This window comes from Gorilla gorilla, chromosome 12 (assembly GCF_029281585.2).
Source record: "Gorilla gorilla gorilla isolate KB3781 chromosome 12, NHGRI_mGorGor1-v2.1_pri, whole genome shotgun sequence".
NCBI classification, from domain to species: Eukaryota; Metazoa; Chordata; class Mammalia; order Primates; family Hominidae; genus Gorilla; species Gorilla gorilla.
Window position 1 is genome coordinate 25,822,574 of NC_073236.2, and position 14,491 is coordinate 25,837,064.

At 53.7% G+C, this 14,491-nt stretch overlaps 1 protein-coding gene across 1 annotated transcript; it reads left to right on the forward strand.

Annotated features, from left to right (window-relative positions):
• The first annotated feature begins 5,221 nt into the window (after positions 1 to 5,221).
• LOC101143341 (carboxylesterase 3) lies at positions 5,222 to 13,768 on the forward strand. Its single transcript, XM_063695509.1, has 9 exons — positions 5,222 to 5,598; positions 5,706 to 5,844; positions 6,016 to 6,149; positions 6,571 to 6,724; positions 6,837 to 6,940; positions 8,454 to 8,556; positions 8,936 to 9,076; positions 11,437 to 11,517; positions 13,438 to 13,768. The coding sequence occupies exons 1-9, from the start codon at positions 5,348 to 5,350 to the stop codon at positions 13,492 to 13,494; spliced, it is 1,164 nt and encodes a 387-aa protein (XP_063551579.1). The 5' UTR covers positions 5,222 to 5,347; the 3' UTR covers positions 13,495 to 13,768.
• The last annotated feature ends 723 nt before the right edge of the window (positions 13,769 to 14,491 follow it).

Below are 14,491 nucleotides of genomic sequence, written 5' to 3' on the forward strand. Positions count from 1 at the left end.
GGGATACCGGGCCGCGGGTGTCTCGTCCTGTCCCGGGCCGAAACCCCCAGGGGTCCTGACCTCAGGACCTGCTTCAGCGGACTTCCACCGAGGGAGGGGGAGCTTCCAGACGCCTGCTGTGTTCTCCGGACTCCCGTTGAGATCCGATTTTGGCCCTCTCCCAGTGAGATAGGATGGGCTCACAACATCTGGTCCGGCCGGCAGGGCCTCGCTGCAGCACAGAATGATCCCATATGTCTCAAGGCCGAGTGTCAGCTGCAAATTCACTCATCCATCAGCCCTCTGCTTCCCTCCTCCTTCGAAAGAGCAGTGGCCTGCCCGGCTTGTAAAAGCCCTGGGGTTCCGGAAAACCAACCGCACTTCACAGGAAACCTGCAATGAGGAACAGAGGGGAATCCGAGGGGGAGACCATGTGACCACGCGTGGCGCTGGCCAATCCCACAGCAGTTGGTGTTAATGTGTGTCACCGGAGGCATACGGGGCGACTGCGAAACAAAGGGTGGTGTCCAGGTATCTGCCGGTGGAAGGGGGAAACGGGTGACCTTTCCATCAATGCCAAGGAAAATCAAAGAACACCAGCGACCCTGTGGTTGTGGGGGCCGCCTGTGCCTGACCCAAGCCACGTTTTCCAATGCCTACCAGAGGAACAAAGAGGTTTCTGCAAAATTCGCAACACCCCCAATCCTCCACCGACCTGGTAGCCCTGACTCACCTTCGTCTGCACCCAGCCCCAGTCCCAGCCCCAGCCCCAGCCTCAGCCCCCAGCCTTAGCCCAGTCCCTTTGGTTCCCTTTCATTCGTTTCGGCCAGAAGTTCTAGGGAGTCAGTCCACCCAGGATCAGAGGAGAGGATGTCCCTCAAAAATGAGACAGGAAGTGCAGAGGAATTGCGACACCACCTGTCCTGGAAGACAAGGCCAGTCACGGTTGCCTAGCGCTCATTCTAGGCAATCCACCCACCCATGAGGTAAAATGTGGACAGGAAGGAAGCTTCTCTGCCTGAGACACCTATGGAAGCCAAGAGCTCCCGGGTCATGAGACCTGCCTGATCAAGCAGAAAGACGTTTGGGCCGAGAAACAATCGCGACACGCGTCTCCAGGACGTGTCTCCCTGATGGATTGGGAAGTCATCTTTGTTGAAGGCATTTGGCCAGAGCCAGAGGCATCCAGACCCCTGAGAAACTGGGGAGGCAGAGCAAGAGTGAGGACAGAGCAGAGCCCGGAGCCCAGGCAGGGTACAGCACCGTGCCTCCGCCATGGGCATAAGGGGTGGTGTTCCAAAAGGGTGGTTTGTCCAGGGAGGCCAGCGTTCCAGGGACAGGGAGTTTTGCCATCTCTCATTCCCGGATTCCTCTTGCAGACTGTATGGTGTTGTGGCTTCATTTCTCGGAGAAGAGCCGTGAAAAGACTCAAGCATCTTCTGTGACGTGGGTGTGCTGCTCTCCTGTGGGACAAAGAGCTCCTTTGGGGCTCGTGTCTTCGTCTTCAGTGTGTTCATCTTGATCCTAGAAAAGAGGCCGCTCAGGATGGGGATGAGACTTCAATTGCTTCTTGACCGAAGCATCCCCTCACGTGGGGCAGACTTTCACACACCCAAAGCGGATGCGCGGCGGCGAAAAGCATTGACAACCAGCCTCATGAAACAGGCAGAGACGCAGAAAGAGGCTGAGCAAAGACAATCCGCCATGGGAGAAACCGCTTTGTGGCGCACAGGGCATATGCAGCCAAAGACACACATGCACACGGGCACACACACACAAATCCACAGAGTGGGAAAGAAACACACAGAGACTGAGAGACAGAGAGAGAAGAGAGAATGGGAGACACACACACAGACACATACACACACACACACACACACAGAGTCATACAGCAGAGGCATTGAAACACACACCCCCAGTCAACCCCTGAGGCTGTGGGGTTCTGCTCTGGAGGAGAACGACCCTCGGGTAAGAGAGCAGCCCAGGGGCACTCAGGCCGACCCGTCCTCGAGGTCACGGACGGCGGCAACACTTTTGGGGAGACTCACCCCAACCAACACCGTCCGTGCAGGCCTGAGGCTGGGATCCCGTGCTGCTTCCCCCGTCTCCGCCCTGGAGACAGATGCCCTGCAGATCCCCCCCCCGGTCAAGAGCAGGCTTCCATCAGTTCTGTTTCCCAGCCTCTCCTCTGCTCAGCCTTCCATAAGTTCTGGTTCCAAGCTCCTCCCTCCTCTCCCCTCCCCTCCCTCCCTCCCTCTCTCTTTCTTTCTTTCTCTCTCTATTTTTCTTTTTTCTCTTTTTGTTTCTTTCTCTTTTTCTGTCTCTTTTTCTTTCTCTCTCTCCTTTCTCTCTCTCCTTTCTTTCTTCTCTCTCTTTCTCTCTTTCTTTGTCTTGCTCTATAGCCTAGCCTAGAGTGCAGTGGCATTATCACAGCTCACTTCAGTCTCGACAACCTGGGCTCAAGTGATCCTCTCACCTCAGCCTCCCAAGTAGCTGGGACCACAGGCATGCACCATCACACCTGGCTAATTTTTTATTTTTTTCTAGAGACGTGTCTCCCTGTGTTGCCCAGGCTGGTCTCAAACGCCTGGGCTCAAGCGATCTTCCTGCCCCATCCTCCTAAAGCACTGGGATTACAGGTATGAGCCACCACACCCAGTCCCAAGCCTCATATTTTCACACACACACTCACACACACATGCAAACATGTACCCTCACTTCAATGCTATGGGGTGGGTCCTATTATCATCACTGTTTTATTTTCTTTCACATTTTAACATGAGATTTGGAGGGGACAAAACATCCAAACCATATCAAGCCCTCACCTCAGGCCAGGTTGCCCACTCAGAGTGGCACCCCAGGGTCACTGGCCACCACATCCTAGGGCCAGTGATGTGGTCATCTTGGGATGAACGCACAGGATTTCATGGAGATCACCAAGTCAGGAGAGCTGGAATTTGAAAACAGTGGGTCGGGGAGGGCTGTCATATCAACCAGGCCTCTGCAGGGCACTCGTCTAGCCCTGCCTCTGGCTCAGCCTGATCATGGGGCTGGCCACCAGCTAGGTGGCGCTGTCCTTGGAGGTTCTATATCACAGCCCTTTAGAGATCAGTGGTGCTGAGGGGCAGGGATCTTATTCCACCTTCTGAAGCTTCTGTTGAACCAGTTGTAAGGAGAATGGAGAGAGCAGTGAGAGTGGAGTCCAGGGTCCTGGTCGGGGTGGTCTGTCTGCTCCTGCCATGCCCTGCCACAGCCACTGGTAAGACACACCTGCTGGGCCTGCAGAGGGACTTGGTGTGGAGGAGTCAAGAGTGAGACAGGGACAGGGAGCAGTGGGCAGACCGCTCAGGAAAGAGTCCTGTTTGAGGGCAGACCAGGGGTTGTGCATTCTCTCTGGGCAGGCGCTCTGCTCTTGCTATATTTGTTTCGTTGTTTTTGTTGTTGTTGTTGTTTGAGACAGAGTTTTGCTCTTGTTACCCAGGCTGGAGTGCAATGGTGCCATCTCGGCTCACTGTAACCTCCGCCTCCTGGATTCAAGTGATTCTCCTGCCTCAGCCTCCTGAGTAGCTGGGATTACAGGCACCTGCCACCATGGCTGGCTAATTTTTGTATTTTTAGCAGAGATGGGGTTTCACCATGTGGGCCAGGCTGGTCTCAAACTCCTGACCTCAGGTGACCCACCTGCCTCAGCCTCCCAAATTGCTGGGATTACAGGCATAAGCCACTGCACCCGGTCTACTCTTGCTTTCTTGAATGATCGCCAAGGGCAGCCCTGCCAGGGGCCATGATTGTCTTTATGGTTTTTTGTTTGTTTGGAGACAGTCCCGCTGTGTCACGCAGACTGGAGTGCAGTGGCATGATCTCGGCTCACTGCAACTTCCACCTCCCAGGTTCAAGCCATTCTTCTGCCTCAGCCTCCTGAGTAGCTGGGATTACAGGCACCTACCACAATGGCCGGCTAATTTTTGTATTTTTAGCAGAGATGGGGTTTCACCATGTTGGCCAAGCTGGTCTCAAACTCCTGACCTCAGGTGACCCACCTGCCTCGGCCTCCCAAAGTGCTGGGATTACAGGTGTGAGCCACCGCACCTGGCCTGTCTTTATGTCTTAAGGGGGCCTGAGATTTGTTTTAATGAAGTATAGTAAGACAAGCAGATATGCAAATGACTATCATGAGGGAAGGAGTTTGCTTGTAGTTCCCTGTGAACAGGAAGCAGGCCATGCCACACAGGGCCACAGAGGGAAGCACCAGGTGGCATCGGCCAGGAGGCAGAGGGAGCAGGGGGAAAATGTGGGCAAGCCCCTTTGCCACGGTTGCCGCAGGAAGGAATAGGCAAGGCAGGCTAAAGAAGTTTACGATTGGCAGCATGCTCTGGGGAAAGGGACTGTCCCCAGCCAGCTTCCTGGTACCTGGCTCTGTGGTGATTATGGCTGGTGGATGGCAGGCAGCCAGGAGCTCAGAGCTGTATAAAGGTGGTGGTTGGGTATGGCTCTGGACTGGTTTGCCTTTGCTCCCTAGAGAGTTGCCTGCCAATTCCAACTCCCCAGAGAGCTGCCTCCTATCTCTAGGAATTGTCTAGCCTGGGAGAGGGAGTCCTCCAGTCTTAGTCTGTTTGTGTTGTTGTAAAAGAATACAGGAAGCTGGGTAACTCACAAAGAAAAGAAGTTTAATTAGCCCACAGTTCTGCAGGCCATACAAGAAACATGGTGCCAGCTGGGCATGATGGCTCACACCTGTAATCCCAGCACTTGGGGAGGCTGAGGCAAAAGGATTGCTTGAGCCCAGGAGTTTGAGACCAGCCTGGGCAACATAATGAGACCCCATCTCTATTTTTTAAGAAATAACTCAGGGCTGGGCATGATGGCTCATGCCTGTAATGCCAGCACTTTGGGAGCCCCAGGTGGATGGATTACTTGAGGTCAGGAGTTCGAGACCAGCCTGGCCAACATGATGAAACCCTGTCTCTACTAAAAATACAAAAATTAGCCAGGCGTTGTGGTGCACACCTGTAATCCCAGCTACTTGGGAGGCTGAGGCCCTGGAGTTGCTTGAACCTGGGAGTCAGAGGTTGCAGTGAGCCAAGATCATGCCACTGCACTCCAGCTTGGTCAACAGAGCTAGACCCTGTCTCAAACACAAAAAATAAAAACAAAGAAATGGACAAGTGGCTGGCCCCAAGGCTCAAGGCCCTAGTGGCAGGCCCGGTCTGGCCAGGAGTGGAGTGGTAGTGACTCTCGGGCAGGCAGGGAGGAGGAAGTTGGGCGTCAACCTAAGACCAGGCTCACCGGATTGCTGGGAAGGTTACCGAGATGCTGTGTGGTAAGTACTGAGAACAGCCTGAGGGTTTGTCTTTCACTCCTTCCCCTCATGGGGGCTGCAAACTCACCCCGTGGCCTTTCTGTCCTTCCCTCAGGGCCCGAAGTTGCTCAGCCTGAAGTAGACACCACCCTGGGTCGTGTGCGAGGCCGGCAGGTGGGCGTGAAGGGCACAGACCGCCTTGTGAATGTCTTTCTGGGCATTCCATTTGCACAGCCGCCACTGGGGCCTAACCGGTTCTCAGCCCCATGCCCAGCACAGCCCTGGGAGGGTGTGCGGGATGCCAGCACTGCGCCCCCAATGTGAGTAGTGCTGGTGGAGGCGGGCAAACAGGCAGGTGGCAGGAGAATCCTGCTGCTGGGGCTTGTGGGGCTGAACAGCTGGACCTCAGGCCCACCCTTGGCCACAGGTGCCTACAAGACGTGGAGAGCATGAACAACAGCAGATTTGTCCTCAACAGAAAACAGCAGATCTTCTCTGTTTCAGAGGACTGCCTGGTGCTCAACATCTATAGCCCAGCTGAGGCCCCCGCAGGGGCCGGTAGGCCAGTAGGCACCCCAGAGGGCCCTGTCCACCTGATCCAGCTCCCCTATGCCCACCTGTCCCCTCCCCGTCCCTGTTTCCAAAGCACCCTAGAGGTCCTGAGTGCCCTGGGCTGGCAGGTGGGCAGCTAAGGTCTCAGGAGCTTTGGAGTCAGTGCCCCATGGCCACCTCTGCAGGTCATGGTATGGGTCCATGGAGGCGCTCTGATAACTGGCACTGCCACCTCCTACAATGGATCAGCCCTGGCTGCCTATGGGGATGTGGTGGTGGTTACAGTCCAGTACCACCTTGGGGTCCTTGGCTTCTTCAGGTGAGATGACAGGCCTGGCCAGAGCACTGCCTGCACCGGGGAGAGGCCAGCTCACCAGAGCAACTGGGGATCTAGGCTGGGGTCCGGAACCTGAATGGAGGGCCGCTTATCCATGCTGTCTGGGGCAGAGAAGGGCACCCCCCAAGCCTCCACCCTGGGAGAGGGGTCCAGCCAAAGCCAGAATTATACAGTGAACTTGGTCCCTTGGACAGAGGGCATTGATTCCTGGGCTGAAGCCCAGGTTCCAGCAGGATATGGGACAAAGAGCAACAGGCTGTGGAGATGCCAACCACGGCTCCCAGACCGGCCAGACCTGGGGAGCAGAGAAAGGTCTGGCATCCTGGTGGCTAATTCAAAGCAAACCTGCAGAGGCTGCCGAGGAGCCAGGCTGAACTAACCATTGCCCCAACACTGCCCCCAGCACTGGAGATGAGCATGCACCTGGCAACCAGGGCTTCCTAGATGTGGTAGCTGCTTTGCGCTGGGTGCAAGGAAACATCACCCCGTTTGGGGGTGACCTCAACTGTGTCACCGTCTTTGGTGGATCTGCCGGTGGAAGCATCATCTCTGGCCTGGTAAGTCACCATAGGGGGCTAGCGATGGTGGCCAGGAGGGCTCCGGTGGTCTCAGAACTCCCAGCTCCTCTGCCCTCCTCTGACAGCCACCTACTCTCTCCAATGCACCCAGGTCCTGTCCCCGATGGCTGCAGGGCTGTTCCACAGAGCCATCACACAGAGTGGGGTCATCACCACCCCAGGGATCATCGAGTCTCACCCCTGGCCCCTAGCTCAGGTCTGCATTTCCTTCCCTCTCTTACTGTATGTGTGCCTCCCATACCCCACTCTGTGCTGGCCCTGGGGTCTCAGAGTAGCGGGGGTTGCCGGCAGGGAGCTCCCTGTTAGCAAAGAGGAGCCCAATAAGATGAAAGAGCATCAGAGGAAACAACTGCTGCATTCCAGCATGTTGGCAGTCAGGGAGGGCTTCCTGAAGGAGGCCACCCTGAAGCATATCATCGTTGGTCCTTTCTCCAGGGTGGGGGAGCACCCCTCTCTGCCCCAGGCAGCATGGTGGAGGGGGTCTCCATTGCCAGCCACCTGCTGCCTGAGAGCTCTCCATTCAGGCTCCAGATCCCCACCCTACATCCTCATTGTAAGGCCTTGTGAAGAGAATCCAGGGGAGGGAAGTCACAGTGGGAACTGCATCTGCAAAGGCTGCAGGTGTGGGAGAGAGTGACAGGTCCTGCAGCAGCAAGCTCGCAGGTTAGGGAACAGGGCAGGAAGTGAAGGTGCTGGAGAAGCGGGGGCCATGCCTGGGAATATGGACTTTATCCAGAGGGCAGGAAGAAGTTGGGCAATGACAAGGTTGAGCTACTTGGAGTAGAAGGTGGGTTGGAGGGAGCTGTCCTGAAGATCAAGAGGCCAGTGAAATGATCAGGGCAGAGTCCAGGAGAAAGAGACAGGATGGAATAGGGATAGAGCCACTGGGGGGAGAGGGGGCAAATGTGAGCAGGATTTGGAAGGCTGGGTCAGTTCCCTCACTTGGCCCCAGATGGTGGCCAATGCAGGGTGGGCTGGGCATTGTAACCACTGGGTACAAGATGATTCTGGAACCTCTGCATGGGCATGTTGACTCTTGTATGGACAACAGCATCCACCTCTCAACCTCCCTAGCCCATCCTCTCCCCGTGGCCAGGAGAGATTTTCTCAACCACAGACTTGAGGTCATTCCCTGTCTCTCCTCTGTCCAAAGAAAAACAGCGCAAGGCTGAGGCGGGCGGATCACAAGGTCAGGAGATCGAGGCAATCCTGGTTAACACGGTGAAAACCCATCTCTACTAAAAATACAAAAAATTAGCCGGGCGTGGTGGTAGGTGCCTGTAGTCCCATCTACTCAGGAGGCTGAGGCAGGAGAACGGCATGAACCCGGGAGGCAGAGCTTGTGGTGAGCTGAGATCACGCCACTGCACTCCAGCCTGGGTGACAGAGCAAGAGTCAGTCTCAAAAAAAAAAATCAATAAAAGATAATGACACTATTCTTAGAGGGCAGTGAGGACTCAGTGCCCCCATTCCCACAGATAATACAGTTATGGTATAATAGGGGACGCAAGGGGGCCCTTGGGACCACCCAAGCTGACAGGCAGGGCAGGCTTCTCAGGAGTGGTGGCAAGTCTATGACCAGTCTCGGGGCCGATCTGTGACATCACGTCCAGCTGTCCTACAGTTGCACCGTCTCTGTGGGAGGCAGAAGGCTGCAAGGTGGGGCTGAGTGGCTGAGAGGGAGACATGCCTCTTTCATTTGTCCCCGGAAAATCACAAACACCTTGGCCTGCAGCTCCAGCTCCCTGGCTGAGACGGTGCAGTGCCTTCGGCAGAAGGAAGGAGAAGAGCTGGTCCTTAGCAAGAAGCTGGTGTGGCCACCCTTTTGGGGATGGTGCCAGGCAATGGCACAGAGGGGGTTCTATCCATCCCTTGCACGAGCAGAGGGGCAGTCTACTCCCAGGTGGGGCTGGGGACAGCAGCTCATGAGGGGAAGGGGCTGAGGGCTTGGAGACAGAAACGGAGGGCCATCTCCATCCCTACAGCAGGCTTGTCTTCTAGGAAAGACACTGGAAACATCTGTTGCCCTGATCTCCCAGTTGCCCTGACCCCCTTAGCCCTGGTGATCTCCATCCCTTCACTTTCCCTCCAGGCTCAGCCACTCAGGCCTGCGGCTTAGTGGCTCCTGGGGCCCTAGCCTTTGAGGCTTGATCCTAACTTGGGAGCCTCCTGCATTGCTTTCTCCTGCAGAAAATTACTATCTATCCTCTCACCGTTGATGGCACTGTCTTCCCCAAAAGCCCCAAGGAACTCCTGAAGGAGAAGCCCTTCCACTCTGTGCCCTTCCTCATGGGTGTCAACAACCATGAGTTCAGCTGGCTCATCCCCAGGGTGAGTTGCTCCCGCCCCTGTGCCCTTCAAGGCCCTGCCCCAGCCAGTACCTCCCACCCCAGCATCAACACTACAGCCTTGTGAACTGAGCACTCCCGTTACTCCCATTTGATATGTGAGAAAGCAGAGGCCCAGAAAGGTTTGAGGGACTTGCCCAAGGTCTCCCAGCTTTGTTTTGTTGTGTTGTTGGTGTTGTTTTGTTTTGTTTTGTCTTGTTTTTGTTTGTTTGTTTGTTTGTTTTTGAGACAGAGTCTCACTCTGTCGCCCAGGCTGGAGTGCAGTGGTACGATCTCAGCTCACTTCAACCTCCACCTCCTGGGTTCAAGAGTTTCTCCTGCCTCAGCCTCCCAAGCAGCTGGGATTACAGGCACATGCCACCACACCCGGCTAATTTTTGTATTTTTATAGAGATGAGGTTTCACCACGTTGGCCAGGCTGGTCTCAAACTCCTGACCTCAAGTAATCTGCCTGTTTTGGCCTTCTGAAGTGTTGGGATTACATGCGTGGGCCACTTCAATAAAGCAAATGTTTTCTTTTGGGTAACCAGGCTTTTGCACAAACTGGCCTTCTGGGCAGTGCTGATCTGGGCAGCATATTCCTGCCTTGGCGTCTGGTTTATACATCAGGCTCTTTGAGACTGGTTACTGTGACTCTGTGCCAGAGCAATTGACTAAGACTCTCAGGTTTTAGATATGAAGCCACCGGAGACCTCATGAGCCAAGTCCCTTCCAGTCCTTTCCAGGTGCATAGAACTTCCCACAAGAGTCAGCACTGTGCTTTCATCCCAAGCATCTTGTTTCTGTCATTCTTATTCTTCTACCCATCTTCACAGCAATCATTTTCTTCACTTTTCTTTTTTTTTTTTTTTCGTCTTGGCCCATTGCACACCCTAAGACAAAGCAATCCATTTTTGTTGTTGTTGTTGTTTGTGTGTTTGTTTGTTTTTTGAGACAGAGTATCGATCCATCATCCAGGCTGCAGTGCAGCAGCACCATCATGACTCACTACTGCTTCAGCCTCTCAGGCCCGAGCAATCCTCCCAGCTTCCTGAGTAGCTGGGGCCTCAGGTCTGTGCCACCACACTCTGCTAACTTTTTTTTTTTTTCCGTGTATAGGCAGGTCTCCCTCTGTTGCCCAAGCTGGTCTAGAGCACCTGGCCTCAAGCAATCCTCTTGCCTCAACCTCCCACAATGCTGGGATTACAGGCATGAGCCATAGCACCCAGCCAGTAACCACTTTTAATGGCTGCAAATCTTCCACAAATGGAGCGTCTCATTACATTGTTCTTTCATCTTGGCATTTGGGCATCTTCTAGTTTTTTTGTTTGTTTGTTTGTTTTGTTTTTGAGATGGAGTTTTGCTCTTGTTGCCAAGGCTGGAGTGCAATGGCGCGATCTTAGCTCACCACACGGCAACCTCTGCCTCCCGGGTTCAAGCTATTCTCCTGCCTCAGCCTCCTGAGTAGCTGGGATTACAGGCATCTGCCACCATGCCTGGCTAATTTTTTGTATTTTTTTTTAGTAGAGATGGGGTTTCTCCATGTTGGTCAGGCTGATCTGGAACTCTTGAACTCAGGTGATCCACCAGCCTTGGCCTCCCAAAGTGCTGGGATTACAGGCATGAGGCCACACCCGGCCCTGGCAACTTCTAGTTTTTACCACTGAGGCTAATAACGCAGTGAATGTCTTCATATCCATGGCTTTTGTCCTCTGAGTTAGCCCTTTGGAATCAATCCCCTCATATTGGTCCCTTGGTATGTGAGAGAGAGGCTCATGCAATCTTGACATTCAAAGACAAAGCTTAAGGCAGGTGTGGTGGCTCATGCCTGTAATCCCAGCACTTAGGGAGGCTGAGGTGGGTGGGTCACTTGAAGTCAGGTGTTTGAGACCAGCCTAGCCAACATGGTGAAACCCCATCTGTACTAAAAATACAAAAATTAGCCAGGCACGGTGGTGCATGTCTGCAGTCCCAGCTACTTGGGAGGCTGACACAGGAGAATATCTTGAACCCAGGAGGTGGAGTTTGCGGTGAGCCGAGATTGCACCACTGCACTCCAGCCTGGGCAACGGAGTGAGTCTCTGTCTCAAAAAAAAAAAATGTTGAAGAAATTCTTTCATTCTCTACAGTTGCCTTTAACCACTTACCTGTTGTATTTGGGGCTGCTCTCCCCACCCACACCCACCACCTCCCACCTATTGGAGGTTTATCTTTTTGGGTCTGTGGACTTTTCGGCCCCATTTTGGCCAAGTGCTCCATGATGAGTTTCTGGCCTCAGGACTGTGAACACTCTCTTGCCCAGGGCTGGGAGTTGGGGTGAGCCGGAGTTCAGGCTCCACTGAGAGGGCCTTGGTGTCCACACAGGGCTTGGGTCTCCTGGATACAATGGAACAGATGAGCCGGGAGGACATGCTGGCCATCTCAACACCCGTCTTGACCAGTCTGGTGAGACAAGAGGCAGAAGGGAGGAGGCTAGTGGGTATCCCGTCCAACAGCACAGTCTCTGCTCCTACTTCCGACACCCACAGCTATCCACCTACCACCAAGCCCCTTTGTCTAACTGATTAATTTTACTTCCACTCCAGAATCTCCTTAGATATGAGCCAGTGTGGTTCTCAAAGGAAAACCATCATCACCATCATCGTCAACGTGAAACTGCCCGTTAATGAGCACATATTACGTGCCAGGGACTATGGTGCACTGAGCGCCGGGAGAGGGATTCATCTCCTTCAATCCTCATTGCAACTCTTTTATCTTTTCTTTTCTTTCTTTTTTATTTTATTTGATTTTATTTTTTTTGAGACAGAGTCTTGCTCTGTCGCCGAGGCTGGAGTGCAGTGGCCCAATCTCGGCTCACTGCAACATCCACCTCCCTCATTCAAGCGATTCTCCTGCCTCAGCCTCCCGAGTAGCTGGGATTACAGGCGCCTGCCACCATTCCCAGCTAATTTTTGTATTTTAGTAGAGACAGGGTTTCACCATGTTGGCCAGGCTGGTCTCACACTCCTGACCTCAGCTGATTCACCCGCCTCGGCCTCCCAAAGTGCTGGGATTGCAGGCGTGGAGCCACCGTGCCCGGCACTGCAACTCTTTACAGAGGAATTTTCACTAGCCCCATTTTACACATGAGGAAACTGAGGCTTGAGGTGTCATGGTGGGGAAGAGGCAGAGGCAGAGTTTAAGTGAGTTCTGTCTGACCCCAGAGCCTCAGCTGTCACACGTGGAGCTAGACAGACCTGGGGCCAAATCCCAGCCCTGGGCACTTGCCCAGTTATCCTATCCCCTCTAAGCCCATCTCTTCATCTACACATGGGGATGATACTGCCCACTCACCTGGGCTGTTGTAAGGAGACTAGACATTGCATTTGAAGAGTCTACCTGGGATCTCAATACCAGGGGCTGTTCAATCTTTGTCCATTTCCCTTCTTTGGGAGCCCCAGAACCCTTCCCATTCACACAATCTCATCACTGCCCTCTGGAGCTGAGGGGAGCCCCTATCATTTCTGCTCTCACTTACTTCCCAGTTAACTTCAACCAAGCACCTGCTTCCAGGCCAGACCCTTTGCTGGGGACTTCACATAGGCTGCCAGGCAGAGACTGACTTTCAGAGAGGTTTAGCCACCTGTCTGAGATCACACAGCCAAGCAGTGGTTGCAGAGCTAAGATTTGACTCCAAACCTGAGCTTATGCCAAGGTGACCTTGGGAAAAAGATACCTACCCACTCTGAGCCTCAGTTTCCTCCTTTGTAAAATGGAAATAATAATATAATCTAATCTATTAATTCTATTAATACAGAATCTAATCTATTGTGATGGGGATTCAATAAATGATGACACTGGCCAGGCGCAGTGGGTGGCTCAAGCTTGTGATCCCAGTACTTTGGGAGAAGTGGGAGGATTGCTTGAGCCCAGGAGTTGAAGACCAGCCTGGGCAACATATTGACCCCAATCTCTACACAAATTGTTTGAAAATTAGCCGGGCATGGTGGTACACACCTGTAGTCCCAGATACTTGGGAAGCTGAAGTGGGAAGATCACTTGAGCGTGGGAGTCTCAGGCTGCAGTGAGCTGTGATCATGCCACTGCACTCCAGCACGGTCGACAGTCAGACCATTTCAGAGATTAAAATAAAAATATTAAATTAAAATGATGACACAAAGCACAGAGAATGGTGCCTGTCACCTAGCAAGCACTCAGTAAATGTTTGCAGCTAGTCATTTTATCATCATCATCATCATCATCATCATCATCATCATCATCATCATCATCATCATGGAAATTGGTGTTATTATGAGCATGTGCTGCCAAAGGCAGCATCGAATCAGGCCATGAGTGCCTAACTCCCATCCCATCCTTTCTTTGTAGATTCTGGAAGCCCTGTGTTTTTCTATGAGTTCCAGCATCGACCCAGTTCTTTTGTGAAGATCAAACCCGCCTGGGTGAAGGCTGATCATGTGGCTGAGGGTGCTTTTGTGTTTGGAGGTCCCTTCCTCATGGATTAGAGCTCCCGCCTGGGTGAGGACAGACAGACAGACATGTGATCCCTAGGCTGCCAGACTCCAAGGGGCCTGGGCAGGGCTTGTGGGAACACGGGTCTCCAGTCAGCACTGAGGATTCTTGGGTCCCTTCCAGGTCCCACCTGACTCTCGTTCAGTTCTGTCCCTCTCACCTTTCCAGCCTTTCCAGAGGCCACAGAGGAGGAGAAGCAGCTAAGCCTCACCATCATGGCCCAGTGGACCCACTTTGCCCGGACAGGGTGAGTGAGTGACAGGGCATAGCTCGCTTTGGGCCTGGGATGCTCAGGTCAGCCCCTCTGGGGGACAGCACAGGAAGCCTTGGTCCTCATTCATTCCTCCCACCCAGGGACCCCAATAGCAAGGGTCTGCCTCCTTGGCCCCGATTCAACCAGGTGGAACAATATCTGGAGATCAACCCAGTGCCACGGGCCAGACAGAGAAGTTCAGGGAGGCCTGGATGCAGTTCTGGTCAGAGACACTGCCCAGCAAGATACAACAGTGGCACCAGAAATAGAAGAACAGGAAGGCCCAGGAAGACCTCGGAGGCCAGTCCTGAACCTTCTTGGCTGGGGCAAACCACTCTTCAAGTGGTGGCAGAGTCCCAGCAGGGCAGCCCGCCTCTCCCCCTGCTGAGACTTTAATCTCAACCAGCCCCACATGGAGTCATGTTCCTTAAAGCGTCGGCCGCTCTGTGACTGGCATTATGCTCTTTTGAAATGTCATAAGGCTGCCTCCCACCTCTGGGCCATTGTACAAGTTCTTCCCTCTCCCTGAAGTGCCTTTCCTGCTTTCATCGTGGTAGGTTCTAGCACACTCCTCTAGCTTCCTGGAGGACTCACTCCCCCAGGAAGCCTTCCCTGCTTTCTCTGGGCTGTGCAGCCCCGAGTCTGCATCCATTAGAG

Bases quoted from the DNA above. Each gene is read 5' to 3' on its own strand.
- LOC101143341 (XM_063695509.1), top strand. From the start codon at position 5,348: ATGGGGGCTGCAAACTCACCCCGTGGCCTTTCTGTCCTTCCCTCAGGG. The intron at 6,150-6,570 runs GTGAGATGACAG...CACTGCCCCCAG, and splicing joins GGGGTCCTTGGCTTCTTCAG to CACTGGAGATGAGCATGCAC. The intron at 11,518-13,437 runs GTGAGACAAGAG...CTTTCTTTGTAG, and splicing joins CACCCGTCTTGACCAGTCTG to ATTCTGGAAGCCCTGTGTTT.